This window comes from Doryrhamphus excisus, linkage group LG9 (assembly GCF_037039965.1).
Source record: "Doryrhamphus excisus strain RoL-2023G ecotype Guam linkage group LG9, RoL_Dexc_Guam_v1.1, whole genome shotgun sequence".
NCBI lineage: Eukaryota > Metazoa > Chordata > Actinopteri > Syngnathiformes > Syngnathidae > Doryrhamphus > Doryrhamphus excisus.
In genome coordinates, this window is record NC_136365.1 from 13,000,768 (window position 1) to 13,023,000 (window position 22,233).

At 44.0% G+C, this 22,233-nt stretch overlaps 1 protein-coding gene across 1 annotated transcript; it reads right to left on the reverse strand.

The window, feature by feature from the left end:
• Positions 1-2,965: 2,965 nt before the first annotated feature.
• LOC131140695 (uncharacterized) lies at positions 2,966-18,633 on the reverse strand. Its single transcript, XM_078793423.1, has 21 exons — positions 18,344-18,633; positions 16,791-17,240; positions 16,621-16,680; positions 16,459-16,542; positions 16,158-16,191; positions 15,882-15,985; positions 15,544-15,810; positions 15,359-15,452; positions 15,132-15,199; positions 14,904-15,047; positions 14,004-14,036; positions 13,787-13,933; positions 13,656-13,718; positions 13,433-13,567; positions 13,245-13,307; positions 12,642-12,707; positions 12,415-12,555; positions 12,153-12,296; positions 11,940-12,007; positions 3,761-3,821; positions 2,966-3,671 (listed from the first exon to the last, which is right to left on the reverse strand). Exons 2-19 carry the CDS (start codon positions 16,887-16,889, stop codon positions 11,984-11,986), a joined length of 1,770 nt encoding a protein of 589 aa, XP_078649549.1. The 5' UTR covers positions 16,890-17,240; positions 18,344-18,633; the 3' UTR covers positions 2,966-3,671; positions 3,761-3,821; positions 11,940-11,983.
• Between the last annotated feature and the right edge of the window lie 3,600 nt (positions 18,634-22,233).

Here is a 22,233-nt window from a genome sequence, read left to right on the forward strand (position 1 = left end):
TCCTTTAGACATGAGTAAATTAGCTTAAATGCTAACATGCTAACGGGTTCCATGCTAGCACCTAGCAAGAGAGCCTCAACTTTAGAAAGTGCCAAGGTTGTCCTATAACCTCCCTGCATCATGCCATGGGTGTATTTGCCTTTAAACGTGAGTAAATTAGCTTAAATGCTAACATGCTAACAGTGGTTATGCTAGCACCTAGCAAGAGAGCCTCAAGTTTGGAAAGTGCCAAGGATGTCCTATAACCTCCCTACATCATGCCATGTGTGTATTTGCCTTTAGACATGAGTAAATTAGCTTAAATGCTAACATGCTAACGGCTACCATGCTAGCACCTAGCAAGAGGGCCTCAAGTTTAGAAAGTGCCAAGGATGTCCTATAACCTCCCTACATCATGCCATGTGTGTATTTGCCTTTAAATGTGAGTAAGTTAGCTTAAATGCTAACATGCTAATAGTCGTCATGCTAGCACCTAGCAAGGGAGCCTCAAGTTTGGAAAGTGCCAAGGTTGTCCTATAACCTCCCTACATCATGCCATGTGTGTATTTGCCTTTAGACATGAGTAAATTAGCTTAAATGCTAACATGCTAACGGCTACCATGCTAGCACCTAGCAAGAGAGCCTCAAGTTTAGAAAGTCCCATGGTTGTCCTATAACCTCCCTGCATCATGCCATGTTTGTATTTGCCTTTAGACATGAGTAAATTAGCTTAAATGCTAACATGCTAACGGCTAGCACCTAGCAAGAGAGCCTCAAGTTTGGAAAGTGCCAAGGATGTCCTATAACCTCCCTACATCATGCCATGTGTGTATTTGCCTTTAGACATGAGTAAATTAGCTTAAATGCTAACATGCTAACGGCTACCATGCTAGCACCTAGCAAGAGGGCCTCAAGTTTAGAAAGTGCCAAGGATGTCCTATAACCTCCCTACATCATGCCATGTGTGTATTTGCCTTGAAATCTGAGTAAATTAGCTTAAATGCTAACATGCTAACAGTCGTCATGCTAGCACCTAGCAAGAGAGCCTCAAGTTTAGAAAGTGCCAAGGTTGTCCTATAACCTCCCTACATCATGCCATGTGTGTATTTGCCTTTAGACATGAGTAAATTAGCTTAAATGCTAACATGCTAACGGCTACCATGCTAGCACCTAGCAAGAGGGCCGAGCAACATAGCATCAAGTCTTGAAAGTTGCCAGGCACTGCTGTGGTGTCTGTACATGTCATGTGATGTTTTCCAATTGAAAGCAGCACTTGCATTGCCATGGAGGACTAAAGAGCAGAGAGTGCCTGACATGCGGGTCGATACTGAACTATCGATTCCTGACATGATGATAACACAGCTCATTGCTGTATCATGGATTCTATAAAAATGTTGATATTTTGATACTTTGGTCTTTGAGGTGCCTGGAGTCACTGTGCTTAATTAGAAAAATCTAACTTTTAAAATCTACATAATAAATGAGCTGTATGGTATCAGCTGGGAAGGGAATCATTGTAATCCACATGTCAAGAGAAGGGGGTTTTTGAAGGGAGGGGCTGTGAGGAGGAGGAGGAGGTGGTGGCCATGGCAGTGAATGAGCACAGAGGGCTGAATCGCTCATGTCGAACAGAAGCTTCTTACGGCCAAACGATTCGAGATATGGACACCACGAGACGACCGTGAGCGGCCCGAGGGTCGGGGCTTTGCATAGATCTGCTCGTTTTGCATATCGGTTGAGAAATGACCGCACGATGATGAGTTGAAAACACAGAAAATTAAAGATTTGGAGAAAGAAAAGACGGCGTCTTTAACATGGGAGTGAATGGGAGACATGCCGGCGCTCTTCTCGCTTCTGAGGGCCCAGAAGGCAATCCGTACATCTCTCAGACATAAGAGTGACATTTTTGGAAAGGGGACAAGATTTCCTACGTTTTCACCAAATTAAATCAAGCTGGCTAAAACGGTGTGGCCAGGAAGAGGAGTTGTTTGCAAAGCCAAAAAGTTTTCTTTTCGTCTCCCCTGCCACAGTGGAGTCAGAGTGGGAGACGCTGGCGAAGCGCACACCTCCTTCTGACGAAGATAGAGCGAAAACTAAACATCCTACGATAAAACTATCTCAAAAATGAGCCGTTAATCACGTTTCTACGTGGCAGTATGGCTGAGCTACAAGGCTGTGAAAAATGTGTAGATTCTCGTTTTTTTCTCTGCCTTGTGCTGTTCTAAAAATAGAAAGGGTATACCTAATCTAGTGGCCCATTTTTTAACGTTTCGGTTAATAGCGTCGCCATGGTTACACAAAATGTTCCAAAAACTAAATACCGCTGTAGTCCCGAGCGCCACGATTCCGGCGGTGTAACATGTGTGGGGGTCCTTCTTGCGGTTTTGGCCGCATTACGCGCGCAAAAAAGGGAAGATTAAGATATACGGAATAATAATAACTAAACAGCAATAACAATATGGGCTGGCTCATAGACTGCTACTGCAAGTAGCAGTCTATGGGCTGGCTACTGGGCCAGTCCATAACTAGAAAATTCCCGCGGAAATTTTGATGGACTGGCCACCTGTGCTGTGAACCTCGGGCCCGGTGTCTGCCGTGCGGCGCCGCCGAGCATTATGCATTGTATATCGCAGGAATTATTTTGTACAAACTATTTGTAAAAGGCATCTCGTGGCATCACATTGGAAGTGAAAGCTTAAATGTGTTCATACATTTGACCTGACATCAGCAGGTGTTTCCAAAGTTGGGGTTTCTCAACTCACTGTCATAAGCCTCATGAGCCAAAATAGAACCAAACAGTAGATTTCAAGGCATGTGCAGCTGGATGAAGGAGCCAGGAGACTAAAGTCAGGGTTTCCCTGCTGAGGCTGCTGCCCTTGACCCAACCTCGGAAAAGCAGTAGATGGGTGGAATGCAGCGGAATATTAGCACTTTTTTCAGTTTAAAAAGACCATGGAAGCAAAACCTGTACTTAAGTTCATATATAAAACCAGACAATTTCTGAATAAATCATTTGACAGTTTATTTAAAAAGGAACCACAAAAAGATGCAACAAAGCCTTAAATTCTTGAAGTCAAAATGTCAACAATTACACCAGTTATGAACAGTATTGTGATGTATAATATTCTGTAATATAGAAAGATAAAACCAATGACAAACACTTCATGTAGCAAGGCATGTCCCGTATGTAACTCAACAGTTTAGGTCAGCGGCCAAAGGCACATCAAATATTTCAGAAAAAAAAAAAACAGCAGTAATTAAAAGAAGCGTTCAATGACATTATATCGCACAAACTCACAACAAAACAAGGGATCTTGAGGCACTTTGGTTCACATTATTATTATCATTATTAGTTTGGTCTATCCTCAAGTTTATCATAAATGAACAACAGAAACCCACATGAGCAAGCACCTGGCAACGGAGGCAAGGAAAAACTCCCACTTGGGAAGAAACCTTGGACAGAACCCAGGCTCAGTGGGGCAGCCGTCTGTCTCGACCGTTTAGGTTACAATAGAAAAATGTTTGGTACAGCATGATTATGCATAATAATGGTCTTTGTACATAAAGGTGCAAACGCTTGAGAACAAAAAGGCATAGTGAACATATGTATGTGGTAGGTAACTACGTATTAAAACAGGGACAGGAAGTATTAACACATCCGGGAAATGTTTGTGTAAAGGATTGTCCTTTCCCTAAACAGACACACACACAAAAACCCAGTAAAAATTGTATCAAGACTGAATTCTTAATTGTCAATTCATAAAACAAACTGTCAACACACCTTTTCTGTCATGTCCTGCAGTTGGTATCAGAATGCGAGTTGAACCTGTTCTCCTCTGTAGCTGTAAAACACACAAATCACAAATCTGACAGTATCAGCTTTTTATCCACACAGGAAGCTGGGAAGCAGGAAGTCAGCTGGGATATTCATATGCTGAGCATCCCCAATATATAGACTCCACGTGACATATTGCGGAAAAGTACTGCGACTACTACAAATCTATGAGCTTTGCTTTTCTCAGCTTTTCACGCAGCAGCGCCTACTACAGGGGAGAGAAAGTCAGACAAGTTAGTCAAATGTTATCAGTAACTGTCATATACATATACACTTTATAGATGTTATATATTGTGTAAAATGTACTGCCACTATTACAAATCTTTGAGCTTTGCTGTTCTCAGCTCTTTGTGCAGCAGTGCCTACTACAGGGGAGAGAAAGAGAGACAAGTTAGTCAAATAAATCAGTAACTGTCATATAGATACTGTATATACACAATATACAGTGAAGAAAATAAGTATTTGAACACCCTGCTATTTTGCTATTTCTCCCACTTAGAAATCATGGAGGGGTCTGAAATTTTCATCGTAGGTGCATGTCCACTGTGAGAGAGATAAACTAAAAAGAAAAATCCAGAAATCACAATGCATGATTTTTTAACAATTTATTTGTGTGATACAGCTGCTAATAAGTATTTGAACACCTGAGAAAATGAATGTTAATATTTGGTACAGTAGCCTTTGTTTGCTATTACAGAGGTCAAACGTTTCCTGTAGTTTTTCACCAGGTTTGCACACACTGCAGGAGGGATCTTGGCCCACTCCTCCACACAGATCTTCTCTAGATCAGTCAGGTTTCTGGGCTGTCGCTGAGAAACACGGAGTTTGAGCTCCCTCCAAAGATTTTCGATTGGGTTCAGGTCTGGAGACTGGCTGGGCCATGCTAGAACCTTGATATGCTTCTTACGGAGCCACTCCTTGGTTTTCCTGGCTGTGTGCTTCGGGTCGTTGTCGTGTTGGAAGACCCAGCCACGACCCATCTTCAATGCTCTGACAGAGGGAAGGAGGTTGTTCCCCAAAATCTCACAATACACGGCCCCAGTCATCCTCTCTTTAATGCAGTGCACTCGTCCTGTCCCATGTGCAGAAAAACACCCCCAAAGCATGATGCTACCACCACCATGCTTCACAGTAGGGATGGTGTTCTTCGGATTGTACTCTTCATTCTTCTTCCTCCAAACACGCTTATTGGAATTATGACCAAAAAGTTCTATTTTGGTCTCATCTGACCATAAAACTTTCTCCCATGACTCCTCTGTATCATCCAAATGGTCATATGCAAACTTAAGACGGGCCTTGACATGTGCTGGTTTAAGCAGGGGAACCTTTCGTGCCATGCATGATTTCACATCATGACGTCTTAGTGTATTACCTACAGTAACCTTGGAAACGGTGGTCCCAGCTCTTTTCAGGTCATTGACCAAGTCCTGTCGTGTAGTTCTGGGCTGATTCCTCACCTTTCTTAGAATCATTGAGACCCCACGAGGTGATATCTTGCATGGGGCTCCACTCCGATTGAGATTGACCGTCATGTTTAGCTTCTTCCATTTTCTAATGATAGCTCCAACAGTGGACCTTTTTTCACCAAGCTGCTTGGTAATTGCTCCGTAGCCCTTTCCAGCCTTGTGGAGGTGTACAATTTTGTCTCTGGTGTCTTTGCCATGTTACAAGTTAAAGTCTTACTGATTGTATGGGGTGGACAGGTGTCTTTATGCAGCTAACGACCTCAAACAGGTGCATCTGATTCAGGATGATACATGGAGTGCAGGTGGACTTCTAATGGGCAGACTAACAGGTCTTTCAGGGTCAGAATTCTAGATGATACACAGGTGTTCAAATACTTATTTGCAGCTGTATCACACAAATAAATTGTTAAAAAATCATGCATTGTGATTTCTGGATTTTTCTTTTTAGTTTATCTCTCTCACAGTGGACATGCACCTACGATGAAAATTTCAGACCCCTCCATGATTTCTAAGTGGGAGAAATAGCAAAATAGCAGGGTGTTCAAATACTTATTTTCTTCACTGTACACAATGGGGTGGCTTTCCATCATTGCCAAGGTGTCCAAGAGGTTTGTCAAATTAGGTAGAAATGTGCCCAGACTCAAGTTCGGTGGTCGATAAACAGTCGCCACCACAGCCGTGATCGGCACCACGACTTTAACCACCAAGAATTCAAGGTCTGGCACATTCTGGACAAACCGAAGTGGCTGGCCTTGAAGTTCCCTCCGACAGTAGGCTGCAACTCCGCCTCCCTCTTTCGAAGCCATGTCTGGCCTGTTTAAGTAGGAAACACGTCTGTTCCGTACAAAAACAGCGTAGCCCTCCAGCTGCAAGTGCGGCGAGATGGAACCAGACAAATGCGTTTCCGTCAAACAAAGCACATCAGCCAGTCTCAGCTCATGATGAGATTTGATGTCCTCCATGTGACACGCGAGGCCCTCTGTGTTGTGGTGGACAATCTTCAAAGTCGGAGAAGGCCCTTGTGCAAAGTGCAACAGCGGTCTGACAGACAGGAAAGAAGCGTGCAACATGCTGTCCATGGCCAAAGCAATGTTGGGATCAGCATATATTTTCTTCTCATCCAAGTCCATGATCTTCAGTCCCTGGAGCGAGGTCGTGCGACTTAGAGCGACGTAGGCCATTCCAGGTTCAAACACACGCTTCAGGGATACGACTGCAGAAGATAGTGTCATGCCTTGCACTTTGTGCGCCGTGCATCCAAAGGCCAGTTTTGCCGGGAATTGCCGCCTCACCAGTCCTTTGATGCTTAAACTTTCCTCTGACTTTTCAATGTAGGCCAAATCGTCCCCGGGTCCCTGAAGTTTCTTCCGAAATTTCAGGCCTGCTCCAGGATTGTCCAAAGAAATGCCAAGAAAAGTAACAGCGGCCTGTGGTCCACGGACAATGTTCATGATGGTCCCGAAGGTGCCGTTCACGAGACCATCCTCAATGTCCAAGTTCCGGATGATCATGACTCGCGCTCCTACAGCGGCTTGCAGGTTGTCGGGCAGATCTCTTTTCCTCCCGGTTATCATGTTGGACACGATGACCAATTGTCCGGTCCGGGGGTCTTTTCTGTAGTTTTCTGCCGGAATATCGACCACATTCAGTTTCAAAGCTGCCACAGTTGCACGGTTGTGTTCGTCAAACTCCTTATTGGTTGCAAAAATGTGGAGCGTACTGGTGTGACACTGCGATGTTTCGACAGTAGCCTGCTGCAGTAAAGCCCGGTCACTTTCATACAAGGGCTCCTCCTTCCTCTTTTCCCTTACCCTGTTCAAAAGCTGGGCAAAGGTCAGGTCCTCCTTCTGTCGCATGATCTCCGTAAGTCGGACCAACTGAAAGTTGGTCCAGAGGTCAAGGACATTATCCTCATACACACAGAGGGGTTTGGCCCTTCCAAGAGGTGGCAGCTGGTAAAAGTCCCCAACTACAAGCACAGAGATCCCTCCAAAGGTCTTCCGGTTGCCCTTGACTTGCTGGAACCGCCAGTGGACATACGCAAAAAGATCCTTGGAGACCATTGATATTTCATCAATGATTAAAATCTGCACGTTGGAAAGACTCACCCGCAAGGTGTCCAGTGCGTTGCCGAGTCCTTGATATGGAGGCCTCAAACTTCTTGGGAGCTTCAAGACCGAGTGAAGGGTTTTCCCAGAAATGTTGAACGCAGCTGTGCCGGTAAATGACGTCAACAGAACCGTGGGCTGAGACAAATCCGCATCGGTACGAATGCCGGGAAGCTGCCGAAAAATCTTGGTGGCCTCCTGGTAAATGCACTTGATGACATGTGACTTGCCACATCCAGCTCCCCCTGAGATGAAATAATGAAAGGGCTCAACGTCGCGATCAGAAACGCGCTGCAAACACCAGTCGCGTACGGCATAGAAGACGGAAGCCTGCATGATGTTAAGACTGCGGTACATCCTCCTCACAAAGTCCGGACTCAACTGGGGTGCTTCAAAGGCCGGCAGTGCTGGGGCGCCGGAAAGGTCAGCCTGATAGGCAGGAACGTCATCCTGCTCATCCCGCTCGTCCGCTGCGTTTGGCATCATGGTCTTTAGCGCAGCAAGACATTCCAGGCGCTCTGCTTCCACCTCTGGCGCAAAAGAGTTCCACGCATTAACAGCTGGACCTTCCTGTTGGAGTCGCTCCAAAGCCTTGTCCAGTTTCTTCGCTTGGCCCTCAAACCGCTTCATTTTCTCATCAACAATGGCCTTTGCCGGACCTAGCCTTGACCATCCGTCCAGGTAGAATGACTCATAAGTTGGGTGGGAGTCGCTGGTCAACTCGCGGTCCGTCCTGTGGGGCAAGTAGAGTTTGAGAAGGGCCCTGAAATATTTTTCAGGAAACTTTGTCATGGAAAACCGCGTGTATCTTATGACGGCAGGTTTTCCCCTGGTCCTCTTCTGAATGCAACCCATGTCGTTCAAAAGGGGAATGACATTTGGCCCTTCTCTCTCGTGTCCGTAGACCACCCGGTAATCAGACGCAAACTCTGCCAGACACAGAGACTCAAACGCCTGCGTACGTGGTCTGTTGGCGTACTTTTCCGGCAAACTTGACATCCACACTTCAGCTGAATCTGGGTGCATGGTCATAAGCCGACTCATGGGCAGACTCATTCGGAAACCGTCCTCGTCGGTTTGGAGGAACACCACATTGCGTGAGGACTTCTTCAGGGGCAAACTGCATGTTCGTGCCACTGCTTCCTGAGCACTTACCTCTCTGTGCTTTGAATACGCCTGCATGATCTTTTGCATCTCCTCCTTCTGGTTGACGTCAGACTTTTGCACGTCCTTGATGACAGATTTGAGGAACTCTGTCATCTCGTGCTCCGGCTTGGAGATGTAAGACATCATGTACATGATGCAGCTGATATCATCCAGAATATACTGGATGTCCATGTTGGCGTTCCACGCACGCAGCAGATGGGGGTTGTAGGCATTAGTCCAACTTTCTTGCGGTGTACGCTTCAAGTGGACAGCCATCCCAGTACTGAGGTTCTCAACATAGTGCTTATACCGGCCCAGGGTCAGCTGGCACGAATTGAGAAGGTCCGTCAAATCCTCTGGAAGCTGTGTGTCCATAAGACGCTCTCTAACCTGTTTTAGCTTTTCCTTGGACTCCCTCTGTTTCTTCGCCAACTTGGTCCTTTTGGCATGGGCGTCTTCCTCCTTCCGTCTCTTCTTCTTGGGGTCATCGTTTTCCTCTTCGTCATCACTGGTCGGGTCCTCAAAGGGAAAGGTAATTGTGGTGACATCCATGGGCAGTTTAGGGAATCCAAAGCGACAGGAGACATTTCCTTTTCGGCAAGATTTGGTGTGACTGCGGCTGTGAGTTTGAACACTCGTAACCACTTCATGGAGTTCCGGATCCTGGGTTTGATCGGGGATGTGGCAGGTGATATAACGGTCGATGAATTCGACCACTTCGCCACAGTAGATGGGATCTGGTTCCTCGATCACCGGTGCATCCTTTATCCACACCACCATGTGAATATGAGGACTTCCTCGTGCTTGAAACTCAACACGGTAAAAGTAGTCCTCGACTGGGCCGATGGGCTGCGCAGGAGACAGAATAAGCTCTAAGAGAGCATCTACCCTTTTCTCAAACATGCGCATGACCGTGACTGGATTGCTGCGGAGAATCTCGCATTTAGCGTTCCAGTCCAGATCTGAAAAGTGATCCTCCTGTTGGCCTTGCTGCGCTTTTATCACAGCAGTGACTTCAGGCCATCTCATTTCCGCCGCAGAAAAGGTAAGAAAAAATGTCGGCTTCCCCAACTGCCTGGCCATTGCGTGGAGCTCCCTGTGAGCTTTCTCCCAGTATGCTGGTGTTCCTCGGAGTGGCTGCATAAATCTGGTCACTTCCCTGTTCTGTATGAGCCGCTCCAACGCCGCCTTGTCCTGGATCATCCGGTTCAGAATTTTCCTCCCATCCGCAGTGTGAGGTTTTCCTTTCCGCGACTGAATCGACATGCTGTTATTGGCCATGTAAGTTTCAATAACAAATTGGGCAAAGAAAAGGTAGCCCTGATCTTCAGCAAAGCGTGGATCCACGGAAAACAGTCTGGTGTTGAAGTAAGAACTGGTTGATACTTTAACGATCCTCTCCTCATCCATCGTGTTCTTTCCTGTTGGGAACAGAACAGGAAAGGCCATGGCCTCCAGCTGCGGCACAGCAAAAAATCCAACAGGCTTGTTTTGTTGGGCAGGAGCAATGCTGAATATCCCATCCCCAAATGAAAGACTTTCCTGTGCAATGTCAAGCGGCTGCATGCATGTATCGAGCATGAGGCCCGGCCGAAGTTCCTCCTGATCACATTCAACATGCTGTGCCTGCGTAGCTTGGGCATTGCTGGCCTCTTGCTGCAAGGATGATGACGGCAGGGCGGATGGCTCCTCTTCCCCTTCAAGGACACTTTCAGCTGCTGCACCCTCATTGATGCACACATCCCTGTACTGTGGATGAGTGTGTATCAGCGTCCTGAGCCCGGCTATAACATTCGCCATATTTACTGTATAAAAATGCTGATGTCCTTTATACCGAAGGCGTCTCTTTAGCTTTACCTGCAGCAGTTGAGCTTCGCTACGTGGCCTAGGTAGTGAGTTCACTGCTGCTTCCATTTCCGACGGTACGCACACTACTGAGCCATGAACAGCTCGTTGCCGTCCTTTGGGCAATGCTACAATTTTTGCAAAAGGTATAATTTTTGCTATCAGCTGTCTCTCGAGTACATTTAAATCGGACAGCTCTTGGGGAATGGGTGCCAGATCCAACTTATTTGCAACTGCCAGAGGTGGCATTGCACATCTCCTAAGGTGGGAGTCACAGGTGTGACATATCCATTCCTGCTTTCTCTCTTGCGGGGCAGTGCATGGGGCAGAACAACTGTTGTTACAGACGTGAACATATTTACCTGTCAAGCTGGCGGCCACTATGTCACTATAGATATAACTTTTGTCTCGCCTGAAAAGCTGGATCCTGGTGATACCTTTGCCTGATATATACTTTTTTTCTCATTTTAAAATCTGGGTTCCGGTGATACATTTCCTTAAGATTCAGCTTCTGTCGTTCAACAAACGCCAGATCAGATTGATACCTTTTCCTGACATATGCTGACATTAAAGTCTTTTTGGTCGTCGGACATCTATGGTATTTTTCAGCAACGTGCGCCTTCTGTTTATTCTTAAAGGCACTATCACACCTGTATCGCGTGGTAAAGCGGTTTAATTTTAGTTGGCGGTAATTATTGTCTGTTACATACTTGACCTTCATTTGTAGAAGTTTTTTTTGACGGGGACTGGGTTCTTTTGAAGCTTTGTACGGTGTACATTGTTGGCACTTGAGTGCCCTTTTAATAGCGGTCCGTCGCCTCGTTTTACTCACTTTGGAAAAATCTATTTGAACATGGACGCATGGTGGTACTATCAGCTCCTCTTGATCTGTCTCAACGCATTCTCTTATTGCTGCGTCTGTTACTTTGGTGGGCTCTGAAATGACTGCGACATCCAACGGCACCTGTCTGTCACTTGCTAGTATCTGTTCTAATCCAAAGGAAACCGGTACCAACTCGTAGTTTGCATCGGGGCTGCGATCCAAAAGGAGCTCATGCACATGGTTGACTAAGTCATCTAAGTGAGAAAATGTCATCATAATCGCAGTTCCGTTTGGGTCTGGCAAACCTACTGAAGATCGACTGTGCGAATCAAAAAAACCGTAGCATCCTGACCTATCACGAAAAACCGCAAAGCACTCTGGAGCCACAATCAGAAAAGCATGAGTGACATCTTGTGAAAGGCACTCAAGTTGTCTGGCAAGTGGCAACAAATAAGGATCTACTAGGGAATTGCTGCGATCCCTCACCAAACCAAATTTCGGCTCCAACTGTGTAAGCATTGTTGTCGGTGTGAACTATCTTTGGCATTTCCTCTTTGGTTAAATGATTGCTGATTAAACGTAGTCCTAGCCCACATATTGTCCACGCATAGAGTGAGTCTCCATTTTCAAGAACTCTGTCAAGAACGTCTGCATCAAAATGAAACCCCTCAGCATGGTAGGCCAAGAACGTCAGTGCCATACACGTGCACTGATTATTGCGAGTGCAATCGTCATACCTCAAATCCATCTGGGAGTGAGTGGCCTGGACGGTACGAATGCGTCAACCAGATTCTGTGCCACAATCCTGAAATGTAGTATTTGTCGTGTTAACATACATTTGTGGTAATCAGGTTAGTTTTTACCAGAGAAAAGCTTACATTAGCCTTGTTTTATCAATGCAACTTTACAGTAGATCTAGTAGGCGTATACATTTCCAGTGATAAAATTACCTGGCTGGTCCCATCCATGACAATGTGCAGAAGTGGCATTGAGGACTTTGCACAAATGTCTCTCTGAACCACTGCCTCTGGACTACAAGGCGGTGATGGTGTTGACGGCAGCTCTACAGTATGCAGTGTCGCCTTCGCCTCAGTCTAAATGAGAAGGCAAAACTAACTTAAAAATGGCACACAAAACCAACAAAATACCACCTTTAATATAGTAACAAATATAGCATGTGTATATGATAAACATAGAAAATGTTTGTTTTACCCAGCTGGTCCCATCCATGACAGTGTGCTGTGGTGGTGTGGAGGATGGCGCACACGTCTCCTCTGTGACGACCACTGGCCCGGGACTGCAAGGTGGTGTTGGGGTGGAAGGCAGCTCCACACGATGTGGTGTTTCCTCCATCTACACACACACATATTTCTGTCACGCCATTTTTCTACACCAATAAATATAGACTGCATATACTATAAGAAAAAAGTGCATTTTACCCAGCTGGCCACATCCTGTACAATGTGCTGTAGTGGCGTGGAGGAAGGTGGTGGTGTTGCCTCCATCTAAAAATGTACACACACCACTTTACTAACAATGCACACACACACGCATTCACAACCAGAACAACATTTTATTTTTCTCCGATGACATATTTCATTCATTCATTTGTTTTCTAGCACTTATCCTCATGAGGATCGTGGAGATGCTGGGCCTATCCCAGCTGTCGGGGTACACCCTGGACTGGTGGCCAGCCAATCACAGGGCACATATAGACAAACAACCATTCACACTCACATTCATACCTATGGACAATTTGGAGTGGCCAATTAACCTAGCATGTTTTTGGAATGGGGGAGGAAGAAAAAACCCACACGTGCACGGGGAGAACATGCAAACTCCACACAGAGACACACTCATCCATCGTGCAGCCACTATGACAGGGTTAAATATGCATAGAATATATGCATAGCATATATGCATACTTCTTGCCCAATTATTATATTTTCCTAAACAATCTTTGCAGAAAGTTGCTTATCACGGTCCTGTGTGGAACCAATGAACCAAGATGAACAAGGGATGACTGTACATGGACTACAAACCTGCAGCTCTCCCACTCTCCTCTTGGAGGCTGGACGAAGCCGTTGGCACTCTGCAGTCACCGCCTGACGTGGCACAGAAAAAAAGGAAATATTTCACATGCATAGCTTTTACAAAAAAGAAAGTGCTGCACTTACAAGATTTAGATGTATTTGTGAATAACATACTTTCTATGAAGTTGCTAAAGTACCTTCTTGCCCTTAGGGATAACTGTGGAGGTCTCAGGGCTTGGAAGATGCGATGGAGCCAGCTTGTCCATTGCAACCAGCATGGGCGGGCTGAACCACACAGGGTTCACAGGGATGTTGCACTGCAACAGGTCCTCCTGTCAAAAAGTACCAAAATACATATACTAAGACTTGAAACTATCACCATTCTAACATCCATGCTCGTCTCCATCAACTGTGACAAACCTGCTGCTTGCACATCCCTTTGCTGGAGTCACGGGGCACCTTGGACTTGACACGCCGACTCCTCTGTTGCAATAAGTCACATTATGGCTACATACATATTCTTGTCCATTTTTCAACGTTTTCTTTTTTACCCCCTCTGTGCTGCCAATGAGTGTCCAGTCAAAAGGGTTGGAAGGATGCTGCACGGTGACCTCACCCTTCACAACCACTTCCGGCAGGAACACTCGCGTTGGTGGGGACGTCTGAAGAGAAGGCGCCGGTGGTGCAGTCGTCTCCAGCTGATGGGGCACAGAAAAGTCAATCATGATGTGGCATGCATTACACATGGAGATGCCTTTTTGAAAGTACCTTCTGGAACAGTGACGACCAAGGACGATGGGGCTGATGGGGAACACAGGCAAAAATTATTTGCGACACATAGGTTTGATAAACCAACACAATGAGTCACATGCATGTGTTTTAGGGCTGGGACAACGCGTCAACATCATCGATGACGTCGACACAAAAAATAATCATAAATAATAATTTAAGGAGAACTTTAATCCACGTTTGGTGCGATTTACAATTTAAATGTGCAACTGTTAAACTATAGGAATAGGCCTCTATGCGGAGGCGTTGAGACTTAAAATAAGAGCCGATTCTCAATTCTCAGAGTCTATTCTCAAACAAAATAGCCTACATTTTGCCTCTTTTAAACAAAATAAATCATATTATTCACTAATAGTATTTAATCAAAGAACAAAGGATGAGATTGCTTCATTGCAGAAGCGTACGTAGTGGCAGTTACTTTTGGTTGTTGAATTATACTTGGAAATTGTGTCGCAGTATTTGCAATGAACAGTCATTTTTAAGCTCGAAATGGTCACACGTTACACTTCGCCCTGCACACTTCATGTTTGATACTTTCAGATATGGCGGCAGGGCAGAAGTCAGCTCGCAGGCTGTTTTCTTGACCGTCCTTAGGCTACATAAAAGTTTATTACTTTTGTTGTTTTCAGATTCCATTGTGTACTTTGTTGTATTGTTCAAAATAATTCATTTTGAACTTGTTAATAATATATTTGTTTGATTCATGGAGATAAATTAGCTTTAATTGCTATATATATGTCAAATTAAACAAAAAAATCAAATCGATGCATCGAAAAACTATTTTCTAAATTAAACAGATTACAAAAATAATCATTTAACCCAGCCCTAATGTGATTGTGATTAAAATGTAGTGTGAATGAAGGTGCAACCCAAAAGTACCTCGCCCGACGGCGACGTCGTAGGAGGGGCTGGTGGTGGAGGTGGAGGGGGTGGGGCAGGTGCGGTACTCTCCAGCTGACGGCGGGCAGCAACCCACAGCAACCTGGCAAGCACAGGCATCCCATCGCTGTCACTGAGGTGTACCTGCCACACATAACCCAAAATGATTAGTAAACCTGGAAATATTCTACTTGTCCATATCCTTACTGTAGGACATCATCCACTTACGCCATCCCTACACCACATCTCAAGGCGTGACAGCGGGAAGTGGTCAGCTGAGGATAGGTAAGGAATACCTGCGGTACAGAAAGGAAAAAACAAATCCCTTATTAGTTTCTATAAACTTTTGTTTACCAGGTCAAGTCAATGAAATGACACTGGCATTTCACATCATTGAGGTTTCCCAACTTATGTTAAGCATTGATAACAGTATGCCTTTATTTCAATTTGCATACCCATCCGAGCTGCCACCCGATGGTACTCCCGGCGCAGACGATCCTGCTGGGCCACCACGACGTTCAGACGTGGAGGAAAGTCCACGACGACGACCTGAATAAATGAACATATCATCATAACAATATAAATTCCATTTCATGTAAATCATTATTTGCAACAAGGATATAGATCACAAGGTATTTACGTTAGGCCAGCGGCTGCAGATGGCGGTCAGGAGCTGCCCGAAGTCAGTGGCTGCCTCGCCAACGGGACGACCCAAGTTGTTGCTGGGTGCCAAAACACAGACTGCCTCGGGAGACCGAGACAGAACTGCATTCTGCACCTCAGCCCACAACTGAGCCGCCGTGGCACCCGGGGTGGACATCACTCCAAAAGACAAGGGTCCCTCCGGCATCTTCACAAATCCATCTGCAATGGCTCGCAGATGGGAGTCTCCAACGATCAGGACAAACTACAAACATACATGAGGGCATATTCAATGTCGGTCTTCAATGTATTCTTGTATTCAGACGTTCGACATACCCGCTTGCCCTGAGCCACGGCTGGAATGACCAGCTTGTGGTTCTTCCCAGTCACTGCAGAAACTGGCCATTTCCGCACGGTGTGGCGCCGCCCAGTGCCTCGGACTAATCACAATCACAGACACAATTAAAAAGGTAAATCCTCCAACCTTAAACAAATTAGATACCGTAGCAATGTTTTGCACAGTACGAGACTACAGACTACATTTTAAACAGTGAAAGAAAATAGACATTAAAACAATAAAAAAATGTGTATTCAAGTCACAGGAGGGCTGACCGTGTCTCGGAGGCTGGTGTCTGGCCAGAGACTCCTACGGAAGTAGCACAAACATTTAAAAAACATGAGTACGAGTAAAACCAAACTGTACCAATATATCTTTGGCAAAATCAGTCAGCAACTACAGTATGTCTATACAGTAACATACACGTCTTACATGTCAACACCAGCAATTTATCTGTTATATTCAGATTTCTATTCAAACATAACATGACCAGTCACTGAATATCCACAAAACTTTAGGTGCAGCACGAATGACAATTATCCCACACATTTTCCAAAAAGCTGACGAAATTCTTACCTGGGCAACCACAGAAGAAGTGGCGGAGCAGGCATCCACTGCACGGGGCTGGTCGGCCAGAGGGGAGGTCTGGAACCTGGCTCTCTGATTACACATTAGAGGATCTTAAGTTTATGACAATGAAGACAAATTCATCTTCAAAATGAAAAGTGAAACCAATACCTTCCTCGTGGGAGACTGCAGGATGGTCCCATCGCTGGTCGTCGAGGGTGGGGACCCAGGCTGTGAACAATGTCAATGTAGTACATATTAGTCCCAAAGGAATATTCTCTTTAATCATTTAGTACAGCTACAACACTGTAGTAAGAAATCAGTCATAAGAGGAAAAGTACCTGCTGGGGTGCGCTGGTCTGGCCCGTCTGTGGATCAGCAAGGTCCAGCTTCCTCCATCGGCGCTTCGCTGCTTCGGAACGCTTCCCCTTCCGTGGCATCCTGTTCACAGCAAAGACAAAAGCACAAAAACACTTCCCAACACTTTAATGTTGAAAATAGAGCAGTAGTACACTGCAAAGTACTAGGACAGTACTTTTTCCCCGTGTGTGTGTGTGTGTGTGTGTGTGTGTGTGTGTGTGCGCGTGCGTGGATGGATGGTGTGTAGTGTTTTCAGTGACTCTAGTTTAGCAATATATGGTATGTGTTGTTTATGCACTGATGTCTTCTCTGGTGTATAGATATGAATGTAGTGATTAGCTAATGGTGGTAGGGCTGATGATGATGCTTTCAGTCGCCTTCAGCTGTCAACAGATTTCCAAATCTCGCAATGTGCAATTCTCAGGGAGATGCTGGAAAGAATAGAAAATATTTTACTTCAGTAAACAAATCAGGATTAATATTTGCTAAACAACCCCGAGACCTCTGCTGATCAGTACAATAGCAAATTTCAAATTAGCTAATTTCCCCACTGAGGGATGAATAATGGCATATCTTATCCTATCAATATAGCATCAATGTGTTGCAATACAATTGCAAATCGTTCTCAAAACGTCACTTCCAATTTGAACAGCACATGGGACTACAGCACCTGCAGCTAGCATGCTCCATAAGCAACCCACACGACATACACATGCAAAGAACCCCTCTCTTTAGTATATGTTTTCTCATTTTTACTTTTAAAAGGCAACAAGAGCATTAGCAGCAGCTAATGGCATCAAGCTTTCCTACAGTGTGAGCACATGATACCACCAAGCACATGCACATAACTTATTTTGCATCCATAAGCAATCCAAACTACAAAAACATGTTAGAAAAAAAACATCTTTTAAATATGTTGTACAATTTTAACGTTTAAAGCCAAAGAGAACATTATTGCTGGCAAAAAGCATCAATCGTCACATTAATCATGCACACATAGGACCGCATGGACCAAGCTAGCTTAAACATGCACATAGCTTATTTTGCATCCATAAGCAATCCACACTATTAAAACGTTCTAGTAAAAACATCTTTTAAATATATTGTATTATTTTAACGTTTAAAGGTAAAGAGAGCATTATTGCTGGCAAAAAGCATCAATCATCACATTAATCATGCACACATAGGACCATGGATCAAGCTAGCTTAAAACATGCAGACAGCAGCTATTAAACAACAGCTAAAAGAACTTTTAAAACATGATAGAAATATTCTTAAAGTAAATGTATGTATTTCTGTGCTTTCACCAAGGGTGTATTTTAGCTGTACAACCAACAGGTCCAATCAATCAATTGCAAGTTGGGTGTGGCACTGAACTTCAGCAAAAGAGATCACCAAGACAAACAAACATACTACTTTCTACATCTATCAACGTTCATATCTAGCTTCATATTTGTCCATCAACTACAATTGGCAAGCAACAAAAACAACAGTACTCTTAATTTAGAGAGCATAATTGGATGCGTCTACTTACCTCAGTCGCAAGGAAGGAGTGAACTCGCTGATTGATCTGGTTGCGCATGCGTTGGTTGATTAGCCAACCAGGAGATACAGATGACGATATTGAATATGATGATATTTTATAGATCGATATCAAGTCGAAATTGATATCAGATACTGCTAAGGTATAGGTCCAATTACCGGGATCGGCGCTATTCATACTGGATCGGCAAAATCCACCCCTCCCCCTTGTCTTTGGAAGCCATTAAGACCACACACTCATCCTCAACGAAACGTTCTATGATAAATAAATGAATGAAAAATAATATGCAACCTGTAAAAAGATTGTTAGTTTATTTTTTTTAAAACGAGATTGAATTAGTGTTAAATAAAAACAACTACAAATATAATAAATACAACAGAGGCAGTTCTGCTTCAATGATGCATTAGGCAACCCACGCTGTGGCCCCTCCCACAACCCACCGTCATTTCATTACATTGATTTTCACTATTTAAACTACAAATACTATCAGTGATGTGGTATATGTTATCATATAATGTACTCATAATAATAATAATAGTCCAACACAATTAAATCCAAAACAAATAAAGAAATGACAAAAGTATATTTTTATTTTAAAATCCTATTTTAATATTATTTAATATTATATTATTATTTTAATATTATTTTGAAATATTTATATTTTAAAATATTTTATATTCAGTGCACAAATCTTTCAATTACAACTCCAACTCCCACAACTGTTGTATTTATATCCCTGTTAATACAATTTCAACGGTAATGTCAAGAAAATACACTACTAATACGTTGAATATATGAGGCTGCACGGCAGCGAGTGGTTAGCGCACAGGCCTCACGCAAGAAGACCCGAGTTCAATTCCACCCTTAGCCATCTCTGTGCATGCGTGCATGCGTGGCCAACAGTCCAGGGTGTACCCCACCTCTCACCCAAAGGACAGCTGGGATAGGTCCAGCACCCCCGTGACCCTCGTCAGGATAAGCGGTAGAAAATGAATGAATGAATAATTTAATATGCTGGTGTACATGAATTGATGCTCACTCTACAGGTTTATATTTGGCTTGTCGGTCCTCTTCATCTTTCCTCCTCACATACATTTTCTCCGGGTATTCCGGTGTCATCCCACATTCCCCAAAACATGCGTGTTAGCTTCAGAGGCCACTCCAAATTGTCCATAGGTATGAATGTGAGTGTGAATGGTTGTTTGTCTATATGTGCCCTGTGATTGGCCTGCCACCAGTCCAGGGTGCACCCCATGTCTCGCCCGAGACACAGCTGGGATAGGTTCCAACATAAGCAACATATGGATGAATGGACGAACAGTTAGCATAGTAGCAACTAGCAAGAGAGCATGAACTACCTAATGTAACAAGGCAGTTCAATAGTAATAATAATAGGTGTTGATAATGGGAATATTTGATATGCCAGTCATATGAAGTGACTGCAGTCCCTGTGCTTACTTTTAAAGAGACAACTTTTAAAATCTACCAGATACATGAGATATCGAAGATCATGTAAGGAGTTAGCAATGTAGCATCTACCAAGAAAAGGACAATTCCATAAAGTAGTCAGGCATTCCCATAGTGTCCCTACATTATGCCACATTTGCATTTACATTTAGACATGAGTAAATTAGCATAAATGCTAACATGCTAACAATTAGCATGCTAGCACCTACCAACATAGCATCAAGTCCCAAAAGTGTCCAGGCAGTCCGATAGTGTCCCCACATCATTCCATGTATTTGCCATTAGACATGAGTAAATTAGCTAAAATGCTAACATGCTAACAGTCATCATGCCAGCACCTAGCAAGAGAACCTCAACTTTAAAAAGTGCCAAGGTTGTGCTGTAACATCTCTACATCATGCCATGTGTGTATTTGCCTGTAGACATGAGTAAATTAGCTTAAATGCTAACGACTACAATGCTAGCACCTAGCAACAGGCCCTCATGTTTAGAAACTGCCAAGGTTGTCCTATAACCTCCCTGCATCATACCATGGGTGTATTCGGCTTCATAAATGAGTAAATTAACTAAAATGCTAACATGCTAAGAATTAGCATGGTAGTATCTAGCAAGACAGCACCAAGTCCATAAAGTGTTAAGACAGTCCCATAGTGTACCGACATCATGCCATGTGTGTATTTGCCATTAGACATGAGTGAATAAATCCTAACATGCTAACAGCTACCATGATAGCACCTGGCAAGATAGCTTCAAGTCTTAAGGCAGTCCCACAGTGTCCCCACATCATGAAATGTGTGTATTATCCTTTGGACATGAGTAAATTAGTTTAAATGCTAACATGCTAACTGTCATCATGCTAGCACTTAGCAAGAAAGCCTTACGTTAAAAAAGTGCCTGGGTTGTCCTGTAACCTCACTAAATCATGCCATGTGTGTATTGTCCTTTAGACATGAGTAAATTAGCTTAAATGCTAACATGCTAACGGCTACCCTGCTAGCACCTAGCAAGATGGCCTCAAGTTTAGAAACTACAGAGGTTGTCCTATAACCTCCCTATATCATGCCATGTGTGTATTTGCCTTTAAACGTGAGTAAATTAGCTTAAATGGTAACATGCTAACAGTCATCATGCTAGCACCTAGCAAGAGAGCCTCAAGTTTGGAAAGTGCCAAGGTTGTCCTATAAACTCCCTACATCATGCCATGTGTGTATTTGCCTTTAGACATGAGTAAATTAGCTTAAATGCTAACATGCTAACAGGTACAATGCTAGCACCTAGCAAGAGAGCCTCAACTTTAGAAAGTGCCAAGGTTGTCCTATAACCTCCCTGCATCATGCCATGGGTGTATTTGCCTTTAGACATGAGTAAATTAGCTTAAATGTTAACATGCTAACAGTCATCATGCTAGCACCTAGCAAGAGGGCCTCAAGTTTAGAAACTGCCAAGGTTGTCCTATAACCTCCCTACATCATGCCATGTGTGTATTTGCCTTTAAATGTGAGTAAATTAGCTTAAATGCTAACATGCTAACAGTCGTCATGCTAGCACCTAGCAAGAGAGCCTCAAGTTTGGAAAGTGCCAAGGTTGTCCTATAACCTCCCTACATCATGCCATGTGTGTATTTGCCTTTTATACATGAGTAAATTAGCTTAAATGCTAACATGCTAACGGCTACCATGCTAGCACCTAGCAAGAGAGCCTCAAGTTTAGAAAGTGCCAAGGTTGTCCTATAACCTCCCTACATCATGCCATGTGTGTATTTGCCTTTAAACGTGAGTAAATTAGCTTAAATGCTAACATGGGAACAGTCATCATGCGAGCACCTAGCAAGAGAGCCTCAACTTTAGAAAGTGCCAAGGTTGTCCTATAACCTCCCTACATCATGCCATGTGTGTATATGCCTTTAGACATGAGTAAATTAGCTTAAATGCTAACATGCTAACGGCTACCATGCTAGCACCTAGCAAGAGAGCCTCAACTTTAGAAAGTGCCAAGGTTGTCCTATAACCTCCCTGCATCATGCCATGGGTGTATTTGCCTTTAAACATGAGTAAATTAGCTTAAATGCTAACATGCTAACAGTCGTCATGCTAGCACCTAGCAAGAGGGCCTCAAGTTTGGAAAGTGCCAAGGTTGTCCTATAACCTCCCTACATCATGCCATGTGTGTATTTGCCTTTAGACATGAGTAAATTAGCTAAAATGCTGACATGCTAACGGCTAACATGCTAGCACCTAGCAAGAAATTCCCAACTTTAGAAAGTGCCATGGTTGTCCTATAACCTCCCTGCATCATGCCATGGGTGTATTTGCCTTTAAACATGAGTAATTTAGCTTAAATGCTAACATGCTAACAGTCATCATGCTAGCACCTAGCAAGAGGGCCTCAAGTTTAGAACGTACCATGGTTGTCCT